The sequence below is a fragment of the Mya arenaria genome, chromosome 3, assembly GCF_026914265.1.
Source record: "Mya arenaria isolate MELC-2E11 chromosome 3, ASM2691426v1".
In the NCBI taxonomy this organism is placed as follows: Eukaryota; Metazoa; Mollusca; class Bivalvia; order Myida; family Myidae; genus Mya; species Mya arenaria.
Genome location: NC_069124.1, coordinates 58,252,722 through 58,274,671, shown reverse-complemented (window position 1 = coordinate 58,274,671; position 21,950 = coordinate 58,252,722). Strand labels below are relative to the sequence as shown.

The 21,950-nt window shown below is 35.7% G+C and overlaps 1 protein-coding gene across 2 annotated transcripts; it reads right to left on the bottom strand.

Annotated features, from left to right (window-relative positions):
* Window positions 1–597: 597 nt before the first annotated feature.
* On the bottom strand, window positions 598–21,875 carry LOC128229409 (nuclear factor related to kappa-B-binding protein-like). 2 transcript variants are annotated; one of them, XM_052941321.1, is made up of 29 exons: window positions 21,750–21,875; window positions 21,341–21,507; window positions 18,898–18,975; window positions 18,321–18,376; window positions 17,949–18,016; window positions 17,536–17,663; window positions 17,133–17,248; window positions 16,450–16,514; window positions 15,301–15,426; window positions 14,885–15,009; window positions 14,386–14,479; window positions 13,915–14,128; window positions 13,048–13,153; window positions 12,260–12,386; window positions 10,957–11,146; window positions 10,726–10,786; window positions 10,002–10,176; window positions 9,615–9,721; window positions 9,229–9,352; window positions 8,504–8,583; window positions 7,864–8,055; window positions 7,315–7,459; window positions 6,440–6,621; window positions 5,909–6,014; window positions 5,639–5,734; window positions 4,283–4,486; window positions 3,045–3,206; window positions 1,525–1,644; window positions 598–1,315 (listed from the first exon to the last, which is right to left on the bottom strand). In XM_052941321.1, exons 2-29 carry the CDS (start codon window positions 21,449–21,451, stop codon window positions 771–773), a joined length of 3,903 nt encoding a protein of 1,300 aa, XP_052797281.1. In that variant the 5' UTR covers window positions 21,452–21,507; window positions 21,750–21,875; the 3' UTR covers window positions 598–770. The 2 variants fall into 2 exon arrangements, with proteins under 2 accessions (XP_052797281.1, XP_052797280.1); XM_052941320.1 differs by having other exon boundaries at window positions 600–1,315; window positions 4,277–4,486.
* Between the last annotated feature and the right edge of the window lie 75 nt (window positions 21,876–21,950).

Below are 21,950 nucleotides of genomic sequence, written 5' to 3'. Positions count from 1 at the left end.
TTTCTCAGCACAAACAAAAAGCACTCAAGTCATGTTCAATGGTAAAAAATATGCAGTCTGCTGTGTTTTTGTTTTGATAGTGATAGTCTGTACATGTTCTACATATAGTAGTATACAAAATGAATAAGAGGCATTTATTGATGAACATGTATATGATAGTACTTGAGGGTAAGAGTGGTCGAGAAGTCTAGGCGTCTGCCTCTCACCCAATAGGTTGTTAGTTCAAGCTCCACCAGGGGCAAGCTCTCCTGGCTCATTCAAACATTCGTGGCTAGTATTGAATGGTGGTCGACAACATTGTGTCTGCAATGCTTTGCAGTCTACACCATAAGGGGACCATATTTGTCAGCTTGTTATTTCAGTTGAGCAAGTAGCAAGATGACTTTATCAGATTGAACCAACAATTTTATATGATGTACATATCATTGTCAACATACTTAATGGCTCCTTGGTTACGGCCATGGTTTATATGTATGTATGCTGACGGCAACTGCAACATTATTTTCATCAGGAACTTGCAAATGAAGGATATAACACTTTATATTTATAATGCTCTTTTCTTTCAATGACAAAATCTAGACAATATAATGTTTTGATATTCAATGAAATATAAACAACATATTTATATGGCCTAGTATTTTATTTTTTGATATTTTTGTAACAAAACATAGAAATGTACATGAACAATTCCTAAAAAAATATCTCATGTTTATCATTCATTATCCAAAACGCTATACAAATGAATTCAATCAAAGTCCATGTATGAAAATTCACTGCTTCTTTTCTTTTTCCATCTCCTTGATAAGAGCAGCCTTCCCAGCAGCTGCAGCAGCCAAAATCTGCTGGCTTGAGGAAATTGTGGAGGCAGTTGTCCCCCCTGTTGTAAGGATGACATTTGCAGGTGCACCTCCCCCACCCACTGAAACCAGCTTACTGAGTGTCTGTCTTAAGGCTGAGTCACTAGGAACTGAAAAAGTCTGGCCAGAGGCTCCTACTGTTTGTATCAGTTGGCCCTGAGTTTGAATAGCCTGGACTCCACTGGCAAGTTTGATGTTACCCTGGGGTGTGATGAGACGGGCAAACATAGGCTGTTTGCCAGGGGTGGGGGCCTTGCCCTGGGGTCTAGCTGCTTGTAGGATGTGCCCTGGGGAGAGGACCTGGCCCCCCTGCCCCAGGGCCTGCTGGGAGATGAGGATTGTAGCCTGCCCAGGCTTGAGCCCCGCCCTCTGGGATAGTACTGTTGGCATCATCTGAATACTTGGGCTTGAAGGAGCAGCTTGACTGGTGTTAGGTGTTGACACAATGGAGTATGATCCTAAATATGCAAGCCATGTTAAATAATAATCATGTTTCTTCATACAATATTATTTTACAAGAACTGAATGAATACAAAAATGCTTAGCAGAAAAGTAAGTATTGAAACAAGTTGAAGTTTTTCACCCCCAAAACATCAAATATAGAATACTTTAATATAAGAGTTACATGTATCATAAAAATGCCTGAACAAGTTCAAGGAATACAAACCAGTGCTATCCATTGAGAGTTGTTTTTCAAATGTTTTAAGGCCAGTGGGTGTCTGCTGAAGTATTAGATGCCCAGGGAGAAGCCCTGCCTGGGATGTGGTTACAACTTTCCCCTGTCCACCTAGAAAATAAAGACATATTCAAGTGACAGTTGTTTTGAGGCTGGTGCCTGATAAGATGGCCAGGTAGAAGCCCTGCCTGGGACGTGAATACAACCTCACACTGACTTCCATATTCAAGTGACAGTTGTTTTGAGGCGGATGGGTGTCTGCGTATAAGATCACACGATTTAAGCCCTTCTTAGCCCACGCTAAAACCTTCCCCTAATTTCCAGCTAGAAAACTTACACTTATTTCAGTAACAGTTAGATTTTAGGGATGGAAACCGGACACCAAATCGGTATCCGGATATTCGTATCAAGTATTCAAATACTATCCGGATACTCGTATCAAATTGTTTTCATAATAAGTAAATTTCCTATTATATGTCACCTACCTTCTGTTATTTGACATAATTGTCCACTTAATTTATAATTCGTCATATGGCAATTTCACTTTTCATTCATTCTTTCTCAATCTTAATAATTTATAATGTTATAATGAAAGCTAAACAACTCATTTTAAATCATAAAATTCATGATGAATACCACATAAACACCTCGCGAATTTGATAGTCACTTCAGCTGAGGTGATTGCTTGATTACTGCCACATGCTTTCGACTTTGATATTTATCAGCAGGTTTCATGTTAAATGACGCTTTGATTATTTGATAGTCGATTCTCATTTTATTTCATTACATTATTTGATTTAATGCAATACCTACAATTTCTGCAGTGTTTTGTAATGAAGGATATAATTGCGGAAAAGGTAAGATGACAAAAATGTTTTTGTATTTATTGTTCAGATAGCAATAATTTCTTCATGCATATTCATCAAAAATACCATTGGTCATTAATTACTTTGATTGCACGACCCTTATCTTGTGATTCGACGATCAATTCCTACGGATTAATGATCAATCCGTTTAATATTAAAAGACCATTGAATGTGATGCCATACTATGCCATTATGTATATATGTATATCCAAGCTTTTTTAAATATTGCTATGTTTTTGTGTGTTTTTTTTAAGCCAATGACTTCTTTTATTTCCCCGTTATATGTGTGGAATGGAGTCGGACAATCCCCAAAACAACACTGACACAAATGAAAAAGAAAAAGCATAATACATACCACTTTATGTATACTCTTATATAAACACATGTACAAATATTTTCAAACAATTATTTCTATTTAAACATAGTAATGATTGTTCTGGCTCTAAGTTATATAGCCAGCATTTAAGTTCTTGCGTGTTGACATCCAGGACAATTTAAAGGCTTCCAACTACATAAAAGCTAAAACTGTGACCCAAAACCCCCATCAAGAAGAACATAACACATGTGAGCTAAAGTGAGCCAGTAACACCAGTCATTACATAACATAAGTGTTGCTTACACAGAAAATGGAAAGTCTTTGTTTACCTGTAGTCTTGACAGTGTAGTTTCCCCCTGAGCCCAGCTGGGTGACGACCATGCCTCCTGAAACCTGGGGCACTGTTTTACCCTGGCTGATGCCCGGGTTCAGGGAAAGGCCAGCATGGGGCACAGCAGTTACTGGGGAACCAACCTTCAGGGCTTCAGCACCTGAAATATTAGAGACCCTTGAAATATAATTTATACTAATTACAGCAGCTGCTGAAAGCATTAAATATTGATTACATGTATAATAATATAGAAATTCAAAATAATCAATGAAATAGTTGTAACATGTGACATCAACTTTAAACATAAAACACATAACATTTATCATTGCTTAATGAAATTACCATCTGTTAGGAAAACATGTGCTGGCATAAACACATGACAAATGCCCCTGAATTGGCCGTTATTGAGTCAGATGGCCATTTGTATAACCTGAATGAAATTTAAATAGATGGTTACAGCTGAGACAATAATTATTACCAGAACCATGGAATCTATATTGAAGAACATTGACCTTCAGTCTTATTGCAGATAAGAGCGTGATTTATGCACAACACACCTTCCCATGGTGATTTACAAGTGTGCAAAAATTGTTTAATTTCCCATTAATAGTTATGGCAGTGACACAAAATATTGCTATGAAATCCTTATTGTATATACCGGTAACATTGATCTCCAAGTTTGACCTTTAACATAAGAGCAAAAAACTTTATTTTTCCCATGGTGCTCTACAATTCTTTGTTGTTCAAAATGAAAACCTATCAATGATTACAAAAATATAACTGAAACAAGGTTGTAAGCGATGGTTGCACAAACAAACAGACAATGTGATTACTATATGCCTAACGTTCGGAGGCTAGCTAATTCTATATGTGTGGCACATGTATGCATGGTGCTCTACATTTTTTTGGAATTGAAATGAAATCACATCAATAATAAGTTAAAACCAATTAATTGCTGAGACAATGGTGTAATGGACAGACAGTGTGATCAGGATATTCCGACTCTTCTGGGGCGTAAAAAGATTTATTGACAAAAACACCACATATACAAAAGCATATTAATTGAATTCTGAAATGAACCTTAATAACACATGCCTTTAAGGGTAAAGAAGGTTTTCCTCCAAAAAGAGCAATTCAGATAGCAACTTTGTAGTTCTTACTACAACAAAAATGAGTAAAGAGTTGTTGGAGGTAAATGTTAGTGCATGTATTATTCAAAAGAGAACCCACCAATACCCTTTGGTTGTGGTATGTTGACCAGGCCCCCTGTGGTTCCGGCCTGGGGGATGATGTTGATGGTACCCTGGGGAGTCTGTATTAGCCCCAGGGTCTGCTGGCCTTTGCCACCCCCAATCTGGAGCAGTTGACCTTTGGCCTGGGCTAGGGGCTTTCCTGCCAGTTGTACAGATTTCCCTGACATACCCTGGATCACATTGCCTCCTGAAAAGTTTATTGTCCATTAATTAAAGAAATGTATAAGCCAAACTTTTCTTTTCAGAAGCTAAATTAGGACTTCAGTTTTAACCTGTAATTCTTGAACATATGCTAGGCGTTCTATGAAGCATTGCATATTAATACCGGTACATTCTTTGCTGCAGTTTAAACAACAAGAGCTGTTGTAAGAGCTGTTGTGAGACAGCCACTTGACTTGCCGCTTTGACTTAGAAGTGAATACAATAACAATGTAATATTACCAAGTTTGGTCTATATATGTCGAACCTAACTAAAATTATTCAATACATAAGGTGACTTTGATGCTACCCTCCCACCACCCGAAAAATGACGCAAGTCATTCAAATAACTTGATTTCCCATTATGAATTAAAATAAAATTAAAAAAAATATATATATATAAAAAAATCAAGGGCCATTAAGTATAACCCTCGTTATTTTCCCTTGGTAAAAAACTGGTAAAAAAATTGTAAAAATGTGCCTGTCAAAAGAAATTAAAAAAAATAAAATATTCAAGGGACATAATTTGTATTTAGGGGTAAAATGGAGTTATGTTCTTTGTTGTTAGGTGGTCGTAAATAATTTTGAATTCTATTAAGTGCATTGAATGAAAGGTATATAAGGTTTTTTTTATTAAAATCCCTTTTAAAACTTTTACTTGCCTAAAACTTCTACCTAAGTCAATCAGGGGCCACAACTTGAATTAAGGATATGGAGTTATGTAACCTCATTGGGTGATGGTCCTGAACAATTGTGTGAAGTATTAAGTCAATTGAATGAAGAGTATAGAAGTTCATAATACATATCCCAACCTGCCCTTAAACTTTAACCTAAGTTCCATAGTCAATCAGGGGCCATAATCTGTGTAAAGAATAATATGGAGTTATCTAACCTCATCATGTAATGACCCTGAACAACTGTGTGAAGTATTAACTCAATTGAATGAAAGGTATTGGACTTATTAGTGAAAATCCCAACTTTGCCTAAAACTTTAACCGGACGCCGATGCCGACTCTGGGGCGAGTAGTATAGCCCACCTATTCTTCGAATAGTCGAGCTAAAAATGTCAAAGGAATTATGTTAGATATAAAACTTAGTAACACCAATTAAAACATGTACATGAAACAAAGTCTGAGCCTACCCTGTATTTTGATAGCAGTGTTAAGTCGTGGTTGGCCAGTCTGTTGAAGAGACCGCTGGGCTGCCAACAGACTGCTCACAGACACCATTTGACCACCTATAAAACAAAGTTTCCTCTTTGATTAAGTCATGTAAATATCCAATTTATTTTTTTTGCAGTATATGCTCCATTGTGATGATTTTTTTGGGGGGTGAAGTATGAGATTTCTTTTTTTGCTTGGTTTTACTGTCATGAATATTTTGATTATTAGCTAACAAAATAACACCATACCAGCAGACATTTGCTGCATGAGCTTGGCTACAAGTGGATTGGTTCCTGGCTGTGCCGATGTAATCATTGTTACTGGGGAACCGGTGCTGGATGTTGTGGCAACCATCTGGAGAAATAATTTTATTTATCAAGATCTGTTTTATCATTCTGAGTATGAATCCAATCCGATTGGTGAGATAACAGGTTATTTATTAAAAAATAATCATGTAGAAAGCAACCACTCATTTCCATCTCCAACCTAACCCAGACTAATGGAGTGTTTTCATTTGTTGTAAAATATTAAGAAAAGAAAGCATTGGAAAATTTCCAAATACATGTTTAAGCCATTAAATGTTCACTTTAAACTAAAGATTGATACATGGGATTACAATGCACCTTAAAATAAATTGAAAATTAAGCTAAACTTAAAAGTGACTTGAAATGAGTTGAAACATAAAGCGAAATGTCAATAGAAAAAAAGTTATTGATACCTGGTACGTTAATATTTACAAAATGTACAATTAAGCAAACAACTTATTTCTAGTCTCTCACCTGAGGGATTGAGGTAAAAACCTGACCCAACGAGACACCCTGGGGCCCCCCTAGGGTGGGAGGGGCCTGGAGGGTCACATTAGGGGGCACGGTTCCCTTGGTAACAGTGACAGCTGAGGGAACCTGGGACAGGACCTTGACCTGTCCTTGAAATTTGGAGGTCAAGTCAGATTTTGGTGATCCTGGAAGTTCAGATGTTTGATTATATTTAGAGACTTACATCAATTTACACAGGAATACAATTCCTTAAATAGGCACTTTATTTCAATGCTATGTTATTCTTTAACACATAAATTAACCAGAAAAGATGTATTTTGAAGGTAAAAGGGCTGCACTCCGTATGATAAAATAGCGAAAAAAAGAAGAAAATTGTTGAAAACTGACAGAGACTTGGTATCTATGTGTACAATGCACTAAAACTTACTGAAGTACCACATAGTTTACAATTAATTTATTTTTCGCAGATTTTTCCATTAAAGAAGATTACTAGGTATGTCTACCTAGAAGAATTCATTCCTTATGTATGATTGGCTAGTCAAGGTTATCAAGTGATATTACCAACTTAGGTATATAGCTTAAATATTCCAACGGTTAAGTGTAAGCCTTCGTAGCACAGCAGATACAACACTGGACTGCAATTTTGGCGACAGCGGTTCGAAGCCAGTGTCCGACTCGATTTTTTTTTCCATTTAGTATTTAGGATTTTTTTACAATTATGATATCAAAGAGTAGAACATTTTTCATTACAGAATAAAACTTTTTTCGGAGCAAATCTGGTGTATAGTCCCTTTAAAGATTTGAAGCAAAATAAGTTGCTGTGTTGCATACACAAAAGAAAGTATAGGACATAGAATGAAATTAATAAAGAAGCATACCTCTGGGTTTTCCTGGGCCGGTAGCCTTTGCTGTCTGTGCAGCCTCAGCCTGGGCTTTGAGAGCGGCCTGGGCAGCTGCTGCCTGTTGTAACAACTGTAGCTGGGCAGGGGTTAATGACTGGGTCACATTGGAAACCTTGCTTGCCTGTAAAATATCAGTTGTAAATGTCAACAAGTGGCACAATTACTTTATATACATGTATAGACATTTCTTTACACATAGGTCTCAGTCATCGAAATTAGACTTTTGGATGAACAAGCCCGAATACTTATACTATTGTTGGCATCAAATTTTTTAACAAGCCCTGCTATATAAAATTCAGAATTTGAGCAAGCCTGAAAAACAAATTAAACAGTGCAGGGCTTGCGGGCTTGTGTTAATTTCAACCACTGAGGTCTATAACACCCAAACTCCATAAATGACATGTAATTGCAGGGTGCCATTAAAAATATCCCTTACCTAATGCTTAGACATATGGCCTGCCATATGAGTGAAAACTATGGTCAACTCTTCTTAAGTAATTTCCTGCCACTACCTTTAGGCCCTACCTGTCTAGCTTTCTGTGCGCCACCTCTGGGTACCACCTGAGTCTGAGGTGTGGGCATGGCTACTGGATGGGTAGAGCCCGGTGCTGCTGCCCCTTCATCCATTGTCACGCCCTCCATGCTGGGACCCAGGCTTGGGGGCATAGGAGTAGAGGTGGCACTAGGCTGGCTGCTCGTTAGGTCACGCAATTTGGGCTGCAGAGAAATAGTAATTATAATCACCTAAAAAAAAGTTGGAAGGGGATTGGGAGAGGGGTGTGTTGCAGCCATCATACAATTGGTTGGCCTTGTCAAAGCTGTGTGCAGGGGTAATAATCACCTCTGTGATACGTCTAGTTTACACAGTAGTTATATGTGTTCCTTTTAGTTTTTTTGATAACCAGTCTAAACCTAACTAACAAAGTAACAATAATAGAAAAACACTCCAACAAACACAAAACCAATTGCAAGGAAATGAATTTGTATCATCAAGTTTTAGAAATCTGCTGAACATTTCAAAAGTTCAAACTTTAAAAGGGTGATCTGAGAGTTATGATTGTAAAAATTGGCCAAAAGACTGAGGAATACCTTAGGTATGTTTAAGGTAAAAATTTTGCAATCAAGCAAAATTAAATAGTAAATATGAGCCTAATCATTGACATACAGTAGCAGATTTGGTCGACTTGGGTCTGGAGATGGACTTTTTGGCCTTCTGAGCAGCTGCCTGGGCCTGGTGAAGTCTCTCTGCATGACAGGCAAAAAAATGCTTTTAAAAACAACAACACATAAATGTAAATAACTGCTTCGTGTTTGTGGCTAGTAGCTTAAAATATGCATACTTGTAAAGACAAATACCATTTATACGTAATAAGTCTAATTGCAAAAATGTTTTCGATGTTTATGTTATCCTGATTAGCGATCGATACATTTATAACAAACATATAATCATGTGATAAAGCAAAAACCAGACCATGCAGATCCATGTCACTAAATATGTTTAATTAACTATGCAAAACATGACATTTATAAAAAAAACAAAAAAACAATGCCTATTGCATAGCATCTTTGAAGAATGCACGAAACTAAAAATAGATAAAATGATCAGATTTTATTTTATTTTTAATAATGTTTACTTTGCACTATTTCTTTTTAATGATGTTTACTTTGCACTATTTCAAAACAATTAAATTGTGTCTTTAAACACCATTTGATATAAGTTTAAGAAAATTGGGAGAAATTGGGAGGAAAATTTGAAACAATGCTGAATACTTTGTACTCAAATCCAATAAGCATAAATCTTGTGTTTTTCTATCTTTCTTACCCAATTGAATCATTACTATTTTATTATTGTCACTATTATGAAGCAGTATGTATATATCTAAGACTTACCAAACTCCTCCTCTGACCTACTGCGGTGTAGGTAAATCCAGACCTTCCTGTTCACGTCATAGCGTACACAGGGATCTTTCTCCGAGTGGAGCCGGTCCAGGGCCCCGCTCACCACCACATTAATCTGATAAACATGATGCATATATTACATACTTAAAAACAAGAGGCCGTTCCACAGGAGCTCTTTTTCACAATACTATCATGTGCTATTTGTTTCACAGTATACGATTAGAAAATATGCATTTGTGCATAAGAGTTTAATCCATAGCATCATCTCCAGAAAGTACAGCCTATGTGAATGTTGAAGACTTAGTGTAAGACAGTCGTTGAACAATTTCAAAGTAGAAGGAGTTAGGCGAGTCTTGTGCTAAGACATCGATCTATACCTGAGCATCTGTGATGTCTGGAGCTAAGAACTGGGAGTCCTTCAACAGTTCACAGATGTCTCCCCGAGTACCCTCCCCATTAGGCAGTCGGGCAACTGCATCACGAACTGTGTAATGCATAAAGGGAATGATTGAGTGTTATGTTACAAGAACCTATATACTAGGGATTGACAATTGAGCAATACACCATTATCTTTTACCGGTATAGTATGAGGAAAGTAGAACCTATGGAAAAGTACATACTGTTGCTAACATAGTAGTTACTAACAGATGACAAGACTTGATAATTGTTTCATCCCTACTACACACCAATCATCATTTTCTTGCCCGAGTATGGCTTTAAAAAATGCTCCAACAAGACATGAACCATGACTGGAAGATACTTACCAAGGGTAAGAATGGTGACAAATGCAGGCCTGTTATTGACCAACAGGGCATGTTCACGAGCCTTGGCAGCGTCACTTTTCTTTGTAAACACTCCCTTCACTGGCCCCACAACTGACCTATAGCCATGCATGTCGTACATGAAAGCCCTGTGGGGTTCCTCAAATCGCAGCTTCTCCTGAGTAAAGGTTTTAAAATTCCAATGTATGTAAAAAAACTACAATTCTGATGAATTGGATGCGTCGCCTTTCAGGATCGGCCATCATTGTTAAAACAAGTCAAACATCAATTTAAATGTAAAAGAAGCAAAACTCTTGTCTGATTATATACCCAAGCAGAGAATAAGCAAACGGTATTTTTAAGTAAAGGGCTATAATTCTGATGTAACAAGGACATTTAATTTGGCATCCAAACTTAACATGGACATCTTGAGCAAAGTTTCAATACAACAAGATGATAAATAATTCTGTTATTGTCTGCACAAGCAATGAATCATCTTAAGTTTTATGTAAAAGGGGCATAACTCTGGAGACACAACAAGACAAGTTATTTATCATACTCTGAAATAACATTATTATCATTATTAATTTCTAGAAAAAATACTTTATACAGCATTTGACTTTCCGCTTGAGTTACATCAATTGACTTTCCGCTTGAGTTACATTAACAGGTAAATGGCAGAGAAAATTAGAAAGCGCATGTATAATAAGAAGATAAGCAAAATTACCTGTTTTTGAAAATCTGTTTTTTCTTCATCAGTGGTAGCTTTTACCACATAGCCTGTTTTCCTGTTAACACAAGGTAGAACTTAATTGAAATAATAGAAAGTAACTTAATTTAATAATTGGCAATATGTAAGATTTTTTTTGTAAGAACCTAATAATCAACAACAGTTCTTTAATTTTGCTTGAATCTGTTGATTTAACTCAAATACATATTTAGTTCAAGGCTTTCTTACCATCTAGGTGGAGGTGGTGATCCCTGACTGGAGTCTACTATTATTTCAGCAGACTCCTCTCTCTGTTTTAGCCAGTGTTCACACAGCACAGTTAGTGTCTCATCCCCGTCCCGACCATACCCGATCCAACACCACTGCTGGGCCCGCTCCTTGTAATCAAGGAATGGGATGAACTGCTCAACTTGAACACCTGTAGGACAGTAGAACAGTTACAAGTATTGTTTAAATAAAGGCAGTAGGTTTCTCATCTCTGTCCCGACCATACCCGATCTAACACCACTGCTGGGCCTGCTCCTTGTAATCAAGGAATGGGATGAACTGCTCAACTTAAACACCTGTAGGACAGTAGAACAGTTACAAGTATTGTTTAAATAAAGGCAGTAGGTGTCTCATCTACGTCCCGACCATACCCGATCCAACACCACTGCTGGGCCGGCTCCTTGTAATTAAGGAATGGGATAAACTGCTTAACTTAAACACCTGTAGGACAGTAGAACAGTTACAAGTATTGTTTAAATAAAGGCAGTAGGTGTCTCATCTCCATCCCGACCATACCCGATCCAACACCACTGCTGGGCTGGCTCCTTGTAATTAAGGAATGGGATAAACTGCTTAACTTAAACACCTGTAGGACAGTAGAACAGTTACAAGTATTGTTTAAATAAAGGAACTAAGCGTCTCATCTCAATCCAGACCATATCCTACACCTTTACTATATCTGTTCCTTGTAATTAAGGTATGGGATAATGTGCATGTTAAAAGTCTCAAATACTTCTTAACTTGGAAATATAATCATGTGACAATTTTAACCATTTTACTTTCAATAATATAGCACTATGCATGTGAAGACAACCAAGCATCTTGTATTCAAAGCTGCACTCTCACAGATTGAACGTTTTGACAACTTTTTTATTTTTTTGTCTTGGAATGAGCCAATTTTTGCAAAAATCCAAGGAAACAAGTAATATAAGACCGCTGACCAAAAATCAGATCGCAGATTTTTATATATAAGTTCAAAAATTGATATTTTATGCATTTTTCTTCAACCGTTAAGCTATAAAATATTGATTTTCGAACGGAAATATGAAAATCGGATTTTTTGTCAGCAACCTTATATCATATTTACGGTACGCAAAAATTTGCTCTTTCCAAGACAAAAAAAACAACTTGTTATAAGTGTCAATCTGTGAGAGTGCAGCTTTAAATAGAATATTGAACTTCTGCTTAATATCATTTGAAATGACTGATAGCTTGTCTAAAAAAATAGCATGCGTTTTCAAAATATGAAAACCACTGCTCATACCAATAGTTTCCCCAGCAAGAAACTTCAGAGCCAAGGGAACCATTTCTAGCCAGTCGTCACGAGCCTGGAGCCAGACATTGTCATCAACCATAGGTGCATCCAGCCATGACCGGATACGGTTCTCCAACTGAAGTATAAGACAAAAATAATGACCAATAGTCTCCCCGACCAGAAACTAAGAGCCAAGGGAATCAGTTCCAGTCATTAAGAGCCTGGAGCCAGACATCAACCATTCAGACATCAAGCCAGGACCAGATATGGTTCTCCAAATGAAGGCAAACTATAACCCCATCAGGCACTGTAGCTGAAACCTTAGCAGCCATATTGGATTTTCAAATTCCATATTTAATAAGAAGATTTAACATATAAATGTCAACAATTCCAACTCAGGACATCCCCCGATTCTCATTATCATCTGGATTAATTTCCTGCTAACTTTGAGTACCATACATGGAATTAATGACATTACCTTTTACATACAATCCAAATTCATGTCATCCCTGTCAGATTTATTTCTTTTGTCATTAAAATCGATGGAAATTAGAACTATCTACACTTAATATACACAGAATAATGAGTATGGTTGCATACTTAATGTAGCCACATGTATTATATATGGAGTTGTGCATAAAGCACCTAAGACATGAAAAGTACTCGCAAACATTTACAAGGTAAGAACACTTCGTAAGACCTTATTTTATATTTCTTATGCCAAGAAGCAGGTCGCATTAATACAACTCTTATATGCATCAAAAAATATCTCTTCTTTTGTAACCTGACAGACTTACCTTTGGAGTTGAGATTCTGCTATCAGGAGAGTTGAGGATGATGTTTTTGATGAGCACAAAGAAGCTAGAACACCTGACGGGGTCATCAACTCTGTCCTCAGAGGGCCTGTAAAATGTTCAAATATATGTCCATTCTAAGCATGTATACTCTATTTCTTAACACTGAATGTCAGTCACATAGATATTATTATTAAAGTTACAAAATGGTCATACAAAATTGGAACAAAGATACTAACAGAAATATAGACATATATTAGAAAAGTAAAATATCACATCGTTGAAAAAATACCATAATATTTATATTGTCATGTTCCCCACATAAACAAAGTTCTTAAAATAGCCCCATCAGTCTGTTGGTTAAAATCTAAAGATAATTTATTAGTGTATTGTAGACGGAACATGGTAATTAATTAGCCTTGTGTCTGTTTCAATAAAAATCTTAGTTGTAACTTTCATATGCCTTAAAGTCATCTTGCTTTGGTGCAATTTTAACTTTTAATAGCCAGTACAGTACAGTTGAAACCCGTTGACTTGAAATCGCTCGTCTTAAATTCCTTGTTGGCTCAAACTGGATTTCTTTAACCTGAAGGTAAGCACCTGCTAATAGCCAGTACAGTACAGTTGAAACCCGTTGACTTGAAATCGCTCGTCTTAAATTCCTTGTTGGCTCAAACTGGATTTCTTTAACCTGAAGGTAAGCACCTGCTTGGCTCATATTTTTCGAGGCTCAAGGTATTTTCACCAGTCCCTGGGAGTTTGAGCCAATAAGAAATGACTGTATTTAAGAAACACAAAGTTGATGATCCTACAAATTTAATATTTGTGAAGTTCTTTGTGGGCCCTGATTGATTGCTTACGATAACTTACGGTAGGGATGAGTGATCAATGGTGCTGGCTTCATCCTCTGTGCCATCCACACTGATGTTCTTACTCTCGTCATCAGCCTCGTCACCATCTCCCGTCCGCGAGGCGTCACGATCCATGTCACGGATCTTTGTGGCCATTTTCTTGCGTGGGGTTTTATCATTGCGCTCCTTTTTGACCTTGCCTTTGGGCTGGCTTAGTGTGAAGCTCATGTCATCTGTAAAAAGCATTATATATTATATAAGAGGATAACTGATAGTTTCAGTGTAAGATAGCAATATATTTCACCGATTGAGCAACAAAAGCTATATGAGTGGCTTTGAAACGAGTGAAAATCTTTTAATGATCATAAGGAAAAATACATTACATTGTTACACTTACAAGCTGTTATTTCTTTTTGAAATAGCATTTTCATAAGATTTGTTTTCCCTTCTAATGCTGATAATCAAAGAAAGAATGTATAACATGACAAACCATCGCTGGGTTCCCGACCCCCTTTTCTGCTGGCCTGACATCGAGCCATCACGTCTTGCAGTGTGATATTCTGAGTGTTATACTCCGGGTGATCCTAGATAATAAAGTAACATGTCATAGGTAACAACATGTAAATGCCCTTCAAACATCATGATATACCATTGCTGGGTTCATACTCCCAGTCTTTGCTGACTTGACACAAAGTGATTCTAAGTACAATGGCTTGAAAGACCATATATGGATTCTCAATGGTCAGAAAGGGCCAAAAATGTTCTAGTACTGGTGCCCAGATGTAAATCAATAACTTTAAAGTTCAATTCTTTACAGGAGCACAATGTTATGACCTATTATTTATTAAACAACCAACTGTTTGTGTTTTCGTATTTATAATGCCTTTTATCTCAATGATGGTAAAAAACAGTTACATTCACTAGAGCATAAAATACACAAAACTGAAAAAACCACACAGAATGAAATCATGTACATGTCCTCGCTATACCTCATCATCATAGTCGTCATAGAGCTGCCTACGCTTGTATTTTGTCAGCATCTCCCTATACCCTTCCTCGGAGATGTCCACCGGGGAGATCGGCCGTGGACGCTTCAGTGAACTCACTGGGGTATCTGGAAGTAGAGTTGCTCAACTAATGCTTAACCTACTTGTACAATATACCCATGTTATTGTTAATTTCAACAGTTTGATTCCCTTCACAAATTCCAACACATATGTATAAGCAATGTTGACATTGGTTCAGCAAATGTCTAAATAGCCATCTTCTTGAGCTTATAAAACTTTTTATTTTAATATTCTAAATGCTGTTTACTTATAGATTATTAATTTAATTGGGGTAAAAAATGTTAGTATAAAAAAATATTTGAATTCTACTATAGGTAATAGATACAAACGTGTATTACCTATATCTCCATTAGCGTACTCTGTCTTGGCAGCGTAAGTTGAATGAACACTTGGGGTGACTGGCTCAGGGGAGGGGACAGGGTTCAACGTCTTAAACAGCTGCTTCTTACTCTTCTGACTCATACCTGGAACAGATTAATTCAGACTACAGTCCGACTATAGCAACTTATCATTTAGCCGCCACATCACATTCTGACTGCATCAACTATTCCTTTAGCTGTCATACAAATTTAAGGACTCAAACATCAAAGAAGTTAGTTCTATGAAAGCTTCATTATAATCATAATGTTAAATGGTACCTGATGACATGATATAAGTTTGGTATCACTTGAAGGGTATTGCTTGCTGGTAACTTACATGTAAAATAAATGACCTAAACGACCTGAATGGTTGTAGTTTGTGTTTTCGCTGTTTGGTTCAACTGAAATTGGTCATGAAATGACCTACTTTGAAAAGTTTCAAGGGCAAAAGTCTTGTTTTTATGTATTTTACTATCTACTTTTTACAACTTGTATAATTCTGCACATAAAACTTTCAAATGATACCAAAATAATACAGAGTCACCAAGCATCCCAAAACAAAATTGCCTGCATCCTATCTTTAGTACATATTAGGTTTTTTGTTGTTGTTTTTTAGTCCATTCTAGGCCGAAATTCTCTGAGCAGTGACGAAGGGGTAAGAACCGGTAAAGTGTCCACCAAAGATAACAACTTACGTAGGTAAAAATCACACAGTAAACACATGTAATTAAATGGAATGATTACTTCAAATGATTTATTGAGAAAAATAAAATAAAATAGATTGTTTACTTTTTATCAAGAGACATTACAAATAATTCAATTTGAGTCAAGTGATTTACCTGGATTGAGTTATAACGGCAGTGGAAAATTGGGATATATTATAACAAGCTTTTCAAAATCCATAGGATATGTACATGTACGTTGCTGGTAATATAGAAAATGCGGCTTCCTTTTATTTCAATATTTGAATTTTGGCCATTTTCTTTAGTTTCTGACTTTAGTATTTACACAGTATCTTTCATAAGAACATAATTAATTCAATATTTTTAATAACTTCTAGATTTTGGTCTCACAGAAATCAGTGAAAAATGAACTTTCACAAATTTAAGCTTTCATCCTAAACCTTACCTGCTAACTCATCATCAGAGGAGGATTCATCGAGCCCACATTCCTGTCTCACCTCGTCAAGATATCTACAACATACCAGAAAGATTCATTAGTTTTAGTATTGATTAATACAACCATGATTCCGTGCTTTTTTGAATGGTAAACTGAATCAGAATTTTCAACGTACTATGTGAAACTCTTCATGGATGGTAACAATTGTCTCCCTTACTTCCTCCTACTCATGTAACCCATCTAAAAATAGCAATATAAGTCATGAATGGTGTATTTACAACTCAATATAATTAACTGTCTCCTGTTTTTAGTTTGTACAAAGTGTCAAAACTTCCCAGACAACCTCGTATACACTAGTAAGATTATTATGTACAAGTCCAATTATATAAAGATAAGTATATTACAAAATCTTGTTTTTTGATCACTGTTATTTGTTTCTATTACATTTGTAAAACATCTTAGACTGGAAAACATGTATGTCCTAAGTTAAATGTTCATTGTTTAAACCGACTATTGCCTGATTCTCCCTTTATTCTGTAAAGGTTTGAATTTCAACTGAAGGTCATTCATTCTATTTCGAATACCCTGGCCAAATAAAGGTGGGTAGCCTTAGCCATGCCCTTTATAAGTTATTTGGTGTCTTCCCTAATGAAGCGCTTTGCTGCCTTTATTTCCACATAATTACACCAAACCTTTTGTATTTTTTCTGAGCCCTATGTTTTATCGGGCTGTTCTTCTGTTTGGGTGGGTCATACTCAAACTTGATTGGTTCATCTGGTCCAAGCTCTGTGAGCTGATCAAACACACGCTGAAATCAAAACATTACATTGTTAATTTAGGGATTTTTTAGTATATAAAGCTTCAGCTAAATGATAAATAACTAGGGCCAGTATTCATAAAACACATGAAGTCATTTCCTTACTTACGTAACTTTTCTAATTTAAGTATCTCAATGGTTATTTTATATAAACTTAATAAATTCTGAAACATATATTATTTTTATTGACCTTATAATCATAAGAATACATGACTTGTCTAAACCATTAGATTATAAAGATGATAAAGTTAAAAATGAAACAAAATCAGACCAGTCACCTGTCTTGAAAGTAAGATGTCTCGCAGCATGTTGTGATAGTAACGCTTCTGTTTCTCCCGATATTCCTTCTGCTTCATCTTACGAATCATTTCTGTGTACTTTGATATGTCCGGGGAAAATGACCCATCTGCAACATACAGTCGAAATTACAGCTTTACACAAATAAGTATGATTTATAGATTAAAACCCTATTATAATTTCGGATGGAAATGCCACAAGGAAAAAATCCACATAAAACTAAATAAGGTTTTGGTACCTCATTGCATTAAACCAAGAAATTATGATATATATCTTTATCTTTTTCCTACCAAAAATTGAAGACTATTTCTTTACTACAAGCGCATCAAAACACCAGTCTCATTGATATGACATAATTTGCCAATCTACATTATTTAAAAATAAAAAGTCATACCTTTTAGTTGCCTATGAAAATTTTGGAGTGGGTTGCCAAATTTCAGGTTTTCACCATTAAATAATTTTCTGAAAATATGAAGAAATATGTGTAGTTACAGATACATGTACAAACAAGATTTAGGTATCTTAATGAAAAAGGAATTCTTTTTAAATAATATTCAAATAGAAGGGTGTGAATGTATAGTTTCTATTGTATGGAAATATAAAAACAAAAACAAAACTAATCTTTAAGTTGGAAATAAAATGAAAACTTTAAACCAACTTGGAATTTATAATGATAATACACATACTGGTAAATTTGTACTACTCAATTGATTTGAATAGACTCATTTACACGAAACAAATCAGTTCATGTTGTATACATGTATACCTCAACGTGTCTCTCTTCTCTTCATTGTCATTTTCAGGAAACTTTGGCAGAAATGTCTGAAACAAACATGAAAATATTATCAGTGATTATATACTGGTACTTGTAACCTTATTCATGATCATATACCAGTACTTAGTGGTCAAAATTAGCAAAGGCCAGCTAACCCTGCACTGGTAAAATGCCTTCCTGGCTTGCTCAAATTCTGGGTTTTATACAGCAGTGCTTGTTCAAAAATGAAATGCCAAGCAGTAATATATGATCCAAAAGACTAATTTTGATGACTGGTACTTGTAACCGTCATATTAGTGATTATATACTGGTACTTATAACCTTAAATGATTATATATACTGGAACCTGTATACACAAGGAAATATCCATGAAATATCAAGCAATGGACAATTGCAATCAAACCAAACGATGCAATGGTGAGAACGGCTAAAAACCCAAATCCCTGAAATAAGTTTCCCTCCATGTTTCTGAGTTTAAAGAGTTTTTAGTTCCACAGAAGATTATCATCCCAAAGTACATTTTTAGTCAAGACAATGACTTTTCAAACAAGTTTTAAAGCATAGCTACCATTAAATGCTGCCTCTGAGATTCTGTCAAAACTTTGTTCCATGTTTCTTGACTCATTACAGTGTTGAAAATATGTCGCTGAAATGATAAATTAATCATATTAAAAATTTAGAGTTATCAGAAGAGATGTTGATGTTTATGTAAACAACTCCCAAGCACATTCAAATATGCATTAAATCTAAAACTGCATTTCAATAATGCAATTTTTTAAAATGCAAACTGCATTTGAATTAAAGTATTAAAAAATACAGGACAAGTGTTTTCCGTTATGCGACCAGTGCTTGAAAATTGATACACCCATGGTGCCAAACTGAGTCAATTCAAAATCTTTTTATTTACAATTTTATGCAGTTTCAATTATGATATTTCAAAAACTCAATGAAAAAAAATATATATTTAAACAACAACAACAATACAATAACAAAATTATTCAAACTCTAAAAATGGGATATTCTTAGAACATCTTAAATTTCAATGGTGATTTCAAATTACTGTGTGTCATTACCACATCAGTATACAACAACGTGTACATGTACAGTAGGTCTAAGGGTTCTCTTTTTTAAGACAAGGTTTTTGTGTTCAAGGTCGGAATGACCTGCAGACCTCAATAATAGTAGGGTTCATCTGCTGGTCATGCTTCTCTATCAAGTTAGGGGACCTCAGGCCAAAGCATATGTATACTTTAGTTATCTATTGGTCAAGCTTTTTTTTGTTCAGTGTCACTGTAACTGTGACCTTTGACCTTCTGTCCTCAAAATCAATAGGGTTTATCTGCTTGTCATGAATAACCAACTTAGCAAGTTTGAGGACCTTCTAGAAAGTAGGCCTGCTCACTCTAATTATCATACAATGATTCTGTGTTCTAGGTCACCATAGCACATTGACCTTTGACCTACCGACTGACCTTCATTTGCAAAGCAATATTACACCAGAAAAATGGTGATCTGATTTTAAAATCAGGGCTTTTTCTTCAGTACCCATGGCTGGACTATCTGACCCATTCCCAAAACAAAATATATGATATTTTTCCCAATCGTCAGAAAAAATCCAAATCAAAAGTAAGAAAGTCTTTACCTATGTACTGTTCAACATCCTTATAAATTATGTGATGAAAAGTTTTGGGGATAATTGAATTTAGAAATGGCTTATTTTCACCAACATTCAGACATCAGTATGAAATATCTGTCATGATTTATTGCAATATATATTTACACCCAAGGGATTATTATTTCAGCCGTTTCAGGTCTTCTGACAGAGAAAGAAACCAATATTTAATAATTTCCTCATTCGCAGGAGACTAGAAGGCTTGTTCTTTTAACTCTAAAATTTCCCAATTATGGTATATTTCCTGACACAAACTTTCCCAAAATGTCTAGGGTCCTTTTCCAAAAAATGGGCAGAAAAGGCCCTTATATGCTGTATACATACATATATATTTACAGGCGCGTAGGAGCTGGGGCCGCAGGGGCCGCGACTGCGGCCCCAATATTCTGGCTAGTAACGGCAATGGGGCCGCGAATATTTGATACCGATTTTCTTAATAATGGTATTAAATAAAGCTACGCGCATATAGATCAATACCAGTCTGACACGATATTGAATAAACAGGTTACCATGTCATAATTAAACCTGTGACCATTTAGCTAAATGGCGTGTGAATGGCGTGAAAACAGTCGGCAGATTATTAAAGACGGGTAAGTGGAAGAAGACAATAATAATTTGTATCGTTTTTGATGTTTCAAAAACTGTAGTTGATTGTGATAACTGCAATTACTGGTTAAAATAGAATTGTCATTAAACAGTCAGCAATATGTATTATTTCAAACCTGTCACAATAAAGTTTGACTTTAAAATGGACGTTCCAAATCAGCCTAAAAGTTTAAAATTTCCAAAGAGATCTTTTGGCACTAAAAAAACTGAACACAGGGCATTCAACTCGCAGTGGTTCCAAAGCCACGCGTGGCTTCACTATGAAGAGGTAAACTGCGCATTTTTTTTAAACATACATTGTGAGACTGCGCAAATATGAATATTTATAAGTAAATAAATACTGTTGTTTATAATAATTAATAATTTATGATTGCACAATAATTAACATGTCGCTGTTGCTCATAATATTATTTTAACCGAAAAAAGGTTTAGATATAAACATAAAAATAAAACCTGAACTCACTGGAAATCGAGTCTTTCAATGCTTAAATTTGAAAAAAAATCTCTACGGGAGGGGACACCCCTCCCCAGCCCACCCCTTCCACGGCCCCAATGTCATTTTCCTTTCTACGCGCCTGATTTAATGTTAACGGCATTACATACAAAAAAAAAAAAAATACACACTTATGCCTTTAGTTACAGTATTTACAGGTATATCATGACTGGAAAAATACCTGTAAATACTGTCCTCAGAAACCTCATGACTTTTAATTCATTCAACATGTACCGTTACCTGTTCAAGGAAGCATTCCGGAACCTGTACTTCAGTGCTTCCCAACACACATCGCTCCAATTTGCCAACATTCGTAGCAAACCCAGAAGTCCATCGGCTATCTCCAGACATATTTGTCACTGTGACAGTGTCCTTTATAAGCTAAGACTCAGTACAAGTTCATTTTGCTGGAAAGTCAACGTACAAAGTTTGTAAAATTGTAAGCTACTTGATTTGGTACTTAGCCATAATCAAGATCCAAATATGATAATGAAAACTTAATTGCCTTTTTCCATCTTGTTACATTATAATAATGTATTTAACTTATTCAATCACAATCATACTAAGTATTAAACTTAAAAATAAATAAAAAGTCCCCCAAAAATAATACTTAATTAATTCACACATAAATATGACATAAGGTATATACTTAGGAGCTTAAAACAATGAAAATGCATTTCTTTTGTATCTGTTTTTGGGCACAATGCAGTGATCACATGTTATAGCAAATTCATTTTGCGATTATGTTAATTTCGGATTAAACAGGATTTCGGACAAAAACGGAAATGCAGAAGACTTTTGCAGTAAATATTGTTTGCAACATTTATTATAATTCGAAAAAGAATAATTG